The 7577-nt window shown below is 38.2% G+C and overlaps 1 protein-coding gene across 1 annotated transcript in view; it reads right to left on the bottom strand.

Annotated features, from left to right (window-relative positions):
* Nucleotides 1-7577, bottom strand: part of Tex11 (testis expressed 11) — a 278018-nt gene that overhangs the window by 47296 nt on the left and 223145 nt on the right. Inside the window, exon 26 of the mRNA XM_005358598.2 lies at nt 859-926. Within this exon, the coding sequence (XP_005358655.1) occupies nt 859-926 (68 nt within the window). The remainder of the gene's footprint in view (nt 1-858; nt 927-7577) is intronic.

The raw sequence follows: 7577 nt of genomic DNA, 5'->3' as shown, positions 1-7577 counted from the left end.
TTTAATTAAATGGCTGCCACAGATTGAAAAACAAATCTCATGTATTTTAAGTTAATTTTTGTGCTCACCTCTTTTTATTAAAATCTATCAAAGATATCACATATGCTCAAAAAACTCAAAAGGTCAACTATTTCTAAATCCTATGAAATAGAATTCATCCACATATTAAAATATACCATGACCAAATAAACTTTATTCCAGAAAAGCAATGATGATTTAATTTTAGGAAATTTATTATTATGATTCAGTATACTGGTAGTTTAAAAGATAAACATGATTATCTCCTCAGAATCTGACAATACCCATTGACTCAAAACAATTCGAATACATGAACAGATGGACACCACACTATAAAAAAAATCTAAAAGCCAATATCTACTAAGGAAAACAGAAAGAACCTATTTTATAACTTCAAAATGTTTAGAGTTTTGATAACAAACTTTAGCAGTATGTAATATTTGATTTGAAGTCTACTGGCAAATAAGATAGTGTGAAATCCAATGACTTAAGAGCAACACATTATGTTAGACAATAGCGACCTGCTTTTAAGTTTAATATTATCATTCCTTAGAAAGTATTATTCTCACTACAAGCACTGTACTAAGGAGTAAAAATTCTAACATACAGCATAGAAAAATTCTTAAAGAATAATTTTACTGGTTATGGAGTATGGTCCAAACTTCTGGTAGCCAAATTTTCTAGTGACTTTATTATTTAGATCATAAACTCTCTTCTTTTTGCGGTGCTGGGATTAAACCCAGGGTCTCATGCACAGTAGACAAGCACTGTACTACTGAACTACATCCTCAGCATAAACTCCCTTTGTAAATGTGTTACCAAACCCAAGCCCCATTGTACCTGTTTGTTTCAGGCGATTCCAGACAATTTTGCATTTCTGGGTGTGCTCAAGTGACATTCTCAGTAACCTTGCCTATATGTACATAAAAATAACAGATAATTAATCTAGATGAAAAGAACTTCATGCAAATTAATATAATTTCAAATTATATTCATTAAAATAGTTATTAGTAGATAATAGAAAATTATTTTTAACCAAACACTTTGTAATAAGTATAGCAATACTAACTTTCTTTTCCTTATTGTACTAAGAAAATGAAGATTAACAGAAAATCTTGACCATTACCAATTTCTTTAATAATATAGAATATAAGAAAATCTTTCCCCTGGGTAGTTGTATGAGGAGCTCCATAAATAAGCTCTTCAAAAAATAACTGGTGAAAATTATAAAACATAATCATGTCAGGCTAGGGGTAGAGTCCAGTAGTCCAGAGCTTGCTTAGCATGTATGGCGCACTGGTTTTATGCCCTAAAACTTTGTTCTCTCTCCTCTCAATAAAATCGAATAAAATACAATCACACAAAGTCACAGAGAATTGCCCAGAGGATATGTATTTATTTGCTTCCAGAATCCTACTAGGTATCAGTGAGCAGTGAGAGCCTATGACATATGAGACATGGCATGTTTAAATTAACCCTCATGGCAGTGTGATAGAAGAACTGCTTTAATCAGACATGGCCAAACTTCCAGGCTGGGATTCCTAGGAGGTCCAAGACTGCTGGACTTAGCCTCCACTAAGATCTGTATTAGAAATGCTCTATTACAAACAAGCAAAAGTCTTCTACTCAGACTGTATTTATGTTATAGAACTATTACAGGGCAAAAGCAAGGCAAGCTTGAATACTTGGCCTCAATTGTTCTTATCTCAATGAGCTTAGAGGAGAGTTTCTATGCCGAGAGACACAAAGCAAAAGTACCAAGGACCGCAAGTATTGCACAGTCTTCTACTCATAGAGCTGAATATCTGATATAAACCAAGCACTACTATCCTTATCCCTCAGACCTAAAAGAGTGGCTCTATTCCATCTTAGTAAAAGGCATGTTATGAGCTCTGAAGTTTTCCCTAAGGAGAAGGATTTTAATTAGAACAGAGCCTAGAGAAATTCAAATCCAAGGTCGCTGTAAAAACTCTTGAAGATTTTGTTAGTGAACACAAGAGAGGACTGATAACACAAAACAGACCAATTTGAGGTTTACAGACAAACTGGGTAAATAGGCAATTATAAATGTCCTTTTCCATTCAAAGGGGCATTATTTTAAGTGTATCACATTGTAGAGAAATTTATGTCCAAGAACACTAGGAGTGAAAGAGCGAGAGAGGACACAATCAACTAGCAAGTAGTATGTACATTAACAGAAGGCCATTTAGAAGCTTAAAAAGGAGACCAAGCTGCACAGTGCCTGTACTAAAAACTACATGAAGGTAGAAAGGAGACTAGGTGAGGAGAAGGGAGTCATCAGGAGTTGGAAGGGAAAGAAAAGTGGGTGGTGGCTGGTGAATATGATCACATTATATATACATAAAATTATCAAAAAATAAAACTGTGGTTTGAATGTGAAATGTTTCCCATAGGTTCACTTGATTGAACACTTGGTCCCCAGCTGGTGATGGTATTTGGAAAAGTAGTGGAATATTCATCAGGAGGAGTCTCACTGGAAGAAATGGATCACTGGGAACAGACTTTAATGTTTTATAGCCCAGCCCCACTTCCTGTTTACTGTCTGCTTCCTGACTGTGGTTGTAATGTGACAAGCTTATTCTCCTGCTCCTGCCACTCTGCCTTCTTGTCTGCTGCAGTGAGAAGCAACGTTAAATGTTGGAAGCTATTGTTCATGTTTTCACTCCCCTAGACAAGTTTGTTTGGCCCAATTTCACTAGATATGCTTGATCACGTGTGGGTGGGAGGTACATGGACAGGAAATAAGTCAGAATATATTCTTGTCCCTGATTGGGTATGAGATGGGAGTCATGATGGCTGTATACAGGCAGGGGGCATGCCAAGATATCTGCTTGCCCCTTATTAGACTTGGTGGGAAATTTGATGTCCTTTTAAAGCCTTGCAAAGTTTGACTAATGGCCATTTTCTGGGAATCCAGGAATGGGCCTGACTAGAGGTGATCCTCCTCTGCCCAGTATTTAATTAAAGATACTTCAAATTTGGCTCAAAATTGTGGTGGTGGTCTTATTCCTGCCGGGTGTGATTAACTCTGCCACATCTGCTTGCCATGGTAGACTGTGTCTCTCTGGAACTGTAAGCCTGAATAAAGTCCTTCTCCCTTAAGTAAAATTCCTTAAGTCAGGGCATTTTATCACAGCAAAAGAAACATAACTAACAGAGAAATTGGTACTGGGAAGTGGGACTGCTACTGTGATAAACTTGACCGTGTGAATCGTAGGCCTTTGGGAGTATTTTACACCAGAAATGCGTAAGAGTTTGAAACTTTGACCTAGAAAAGCCCTTGAATGCAGATCTTAAAGGACAATTCTAATAGGAGTTTGGAAGACTAGAAAGCATAGAATAATGTGAACTATGGAAGACTAGCTTAAGAGGTTTTGGAGGGTGATGGGGCTCCTTCTGGGCTAGAAGCCATTTAGTTTTTATTTACATAAATAATCAGGCTGCATTATGCCCTTGTCCCAAGAACTTAAGCAAAGTTGAATTTAAGTTATAGCCTAACTTGTTTGGTAGAGGATATGTCATAGTTGCTACTCACTGCTCTCATTTTAGGAAAGATAAAGTGGAATAAAAAGAAAATTTAAAATGTGAAGTTTGGTGAGGAAAGTTGTATGAAAACGTTTAAAGTTGTGAACAAAGAAAATGTAGATGATAAAGCATCTGTAATTGTTAAAGAGTTTAATTTCATTAAAAAGAAATCTCCTTTTCTGCACAGAGACAATAATGGAGGTGCCTTGAGGTTAAGACTCCGCCCATCAAAAGATCTAATGTATGAAAATGAGAATGTACTTTAAAGGAGAAAAGATAAACTCACAATGCCAAAAGGGTTTCCTGTTCTGGAAAGCAACTGTCTAGAGAAGTGTTTCTCCAGGGTTAGCAAACAAAAGCTGATGCAATTGTGATTCAAGGGGACCAGGCTTCGCCCTAAGATCAAAGGAAAATCTGGCCCTGTCATTCATGTGGTAGCGGTTTTGCAGGCATGAACGTTACAAAACTGAGAGGGTCATGAAGTTTTGCACCACAGTTCTAGAGAGCTGCTGCGGACAAGCAACATGCTCCAGAGTCAGAGTCCCTTCAAAGAGGTCTTGAAAGGCCACTGCAGGAAGGAACCAGGACCATAAATGCCCACTGATGAATGTTGCATATATAGAGTAGAGCCGAACCAAGAGAAAGGCAGCAGAGCTGGAAGGTCTAACTAAGGGCTAACTAAGCCCATTGGAACTGAGATGATTTCGTTCTGACTTACAGATGCCAGACATAGAGCTGCAGGATTCGATGTTGCTGTGCTGGCTTTTGGTGTTGCTTGGTATTCGTACAATCTTTGCTTGCTACTCCATTTTGGAATTGAAATGTATCTTTTGTGCCATTGTATGTTGGAATGACATAATTTCTTTTTTTACAGAAGGTCACAGCTAAGATATTGCCTCCATTATCAGAAAATACTTTAGATTTTGGACTTTTGAACAATGTTGGGACTGTTAAAGATTACAGAAACTTCTGAAGTTGGATTGAATGCCATTAAAACATGGCCACGAACAAATGGAAACCAGGAGCATAATGTGGTTTGAATAGGAAATGCTTCCCATAGGGCCAAATGTTTGAATACTTAGACCCTATTTGGTAGCACTGTTTGGGAAAGGTGTGGAACCTTTAACAGGTTGGAGATTTGTTGAAGGAAGGTAGTCACTAGGTGTGGACCTTAATACATTATAGCCAGGCTCAATTTTCTATTCATTCGCTGTTTCCTAAGCGTGGATACAATGTGACCAGCAAGCTTTCTGATACTGTTAGCATGCCTTTCCTGCCTTCTACCATGTCTTTCTTGCCAGGATGAACCATACTGCCCTGGAACTGTAAGTCAAAGTAAACCATTCTCCCTTAAAGTTGCTTTTGCCAGAAAAGCAACAGAAAACTAATATAAAAATAGAACTTAAAAATAAATAACAGAGGACGATTAGGGAAAAGGTATGATATGAAAACACTGCCCTGATATAAAACCACTGCCATCTCCTTTCAGGAAGATGGGTCAGGATGTTTTCACAAGCAACGATTACCCTCTGTGGAGTAAAAATTGAGCCACTGTACTATGGGGGCAAATAGAGCTCAATGGACTAGTCTAATCAATTCACTAAACAATTACAAAAAGTGAACTAACAGGGGTTGGAGATAGAAATTAGTTAAGAACATTTGCTGCTCTTGTGGAGGACCTAAATTTGATTTCCAGAACGCATAAAGCAGCTCACAATTGCCTGTATTCTAGTTCCCATTTCTGGCCTCCAAGAGCACCAGGCAAGTATGTAGTGCACATGCAGGCAGACATTCAAACACATAAAAAATAGAAATGACTTTGTAAAGGCCCAGATGTTAAACTAGACATATATTTCAAAGCAGCTATTTTAAATATACTTAGATAACTAAAGGAAACCACATTTAAAGAAGGAAGGTATGCTAAGAATACTCATCAAATATAGCTCAATAAAGTCATATAAATTATAAAAGTAATCAAATAGAAATTCTAGAATCAAAAATACAGTTGAACAATTCTTTAGAGATCTTGAAAGAACAATATTCAACTTCATTTGGAAAAACAAAAAAGCCAGGATAGCTAAACAATTCTGTAAAATAAAAGAATTTGGATTTAGTGATTCTGGAGGTATCACCATCTCTTATCTCAAGCTCTACTACAGAACTATAGCAATAAAAACCACATAGTATTGGCATAAAAATAAACAGGTTGATCAACTGAATCAAATCAAAGACCCAGGAATAAATCTACATACCTATGATTTTCAACAAAGAAGTCAATAATTTTCAATGCTGAAAATGTTGAAAGCATCTTCAACAAATGGTGCTGTCCTAACTAGATGTCAGCATGTAGAAGAATGCTAATCAATCTATATCTATCACCCCGCAAAAACTCAAGGCCAAGTGAATCAAAGACCTCAACATATATCCATATATACTGAACCTGACAGAAGAGTCAATGGAAAACAATCTCAAACACATTGGTGAAGGAAACATGTTCTGAATAGAACACCAGTAGCACAGATACTAATATTGACAACTAATACATGGGATTGGATCTCATGAAACTGAAAAGATTCTGTAAGGCAAAGCATACCATTAATAGAACAAAACAGCAGTCTACAGAATGGGAAAAGATCTCTACCAACCCCACATCTAACAGAATGCTGATTTCCAAAATATATAAAGAACTCAAGAAACTTGATATCAACAAACCAAATAATCCAATTAAAAATGGAGTACAGATCTAAACGGAGAATTCTTAACAGAAGAATCTCAAATGGCTGAGAAACACTTAAGGAGATAGTCAACATTCTTAGCCATCAGGGAAACGTAAATCAAAATGACTGAAATTCCATCTTATGCCAGTCAGAATGGCTAAGATTGAAAGCACAAGTGACAAGTCATGTTTGAGAACATGTGGAACAAGAATACTCCTTTACCTCAGGATCCAGCAATTCCACTCTTGGTAATATATCCAAGAGATGCCCAATCATACTACAAAAGCATTTGTTCAACTATGTTCATAGCAGCACTATTTGTAATAGCCAGAACCTGAAAACAACCTAGGTGCCCCTCAATAGAAGAATGGATAAAGAAGGTGTGGCACATATATACTTTAGAGATCTACTCAGCGGTAAAAAACAATGACATCTTGAATTTTGCATGCAAATGGATGGAAATAGAAAACACTATCCTAAGTGAGGAAACCCAGACCCAAAAAGATGAATATGGTATGTACTCACTCATAAGTGGATTCTAGCCATAAATAAAAGACATTGAGTCTATAATTCGTGATTCTAGAGAAGCTAAATAAGAAGGTAAACCCAAAGAATAACATATAGTTGTCCTCCTGGATATTAGAAGTGGACAAGATTGCGGGACAGAGGTTGGGAGCACGGGGGTGGGGGTGGGAGGGGATAAGGGGAGATGGGGAAAGAGAAGGGAGAAGGGGAGGATGAGGAGAGCTTGAGAGAATGGGATGGTTGGGATGGAGGAGGGGTGGATGAGGGAGCAGGGAAGATATCTTAATTAAGGGAGACATTTTAAGGTTGGCAAGAGACTTGATTCTGGAGGGGTTCCCAGGTGTCCAAGGAGATGTCCCCAGCTTGTTCCTTGGGCAGCAGAGGAGAGGGTGCCTGAACTGGCCACACTGATGAATATCTTGCATATTACCACAGAACCTTCATCTGGCGATGGATGGAGATACAGAGACCCACACTGGAGCACTGAACTGAGCTCCCAAGGTCCAGATGAAGAGCAGAAGGAGGGAGAACTTGAGTAAGGAAGACAGGACCGCGAGGGGTGCGTCCACCCACTGAGACACTGACTCACTAAGGTCAGTTGGACTGGAACTGATGGAGCATGTGATCAAACCGGACTCTCTGAATGTGGCTGATGGTGTAGGCTGACAGAGAAGTCAAGGACAATGGCGCTAGGTTTTGATTCTACTGCATGGACGGGCTTTGTGGGAGCCTAGTCTGTTTGGATGCTCACCTTCCTGGACCTGGGTGGAG

The sequence above is a fragment of the Microtus ochrogaster genome, chromosome X (assembly GCF_000317375.1).
Source record: "Microtus ochrogaster isolate Prairie Vole_2 chromosome X, MicOch1.0, whole genome shotgun sequence".
Classification (NCBI taxonomy): Eukaryota; Metazoa; Chordata; class Mammalia; order Rodentia; family Cricetidae; genus Microtus; species Microtus ochrogaster.
This window is presented reverse-complemented; position numbering and strand designations above follow the sequence as displayed.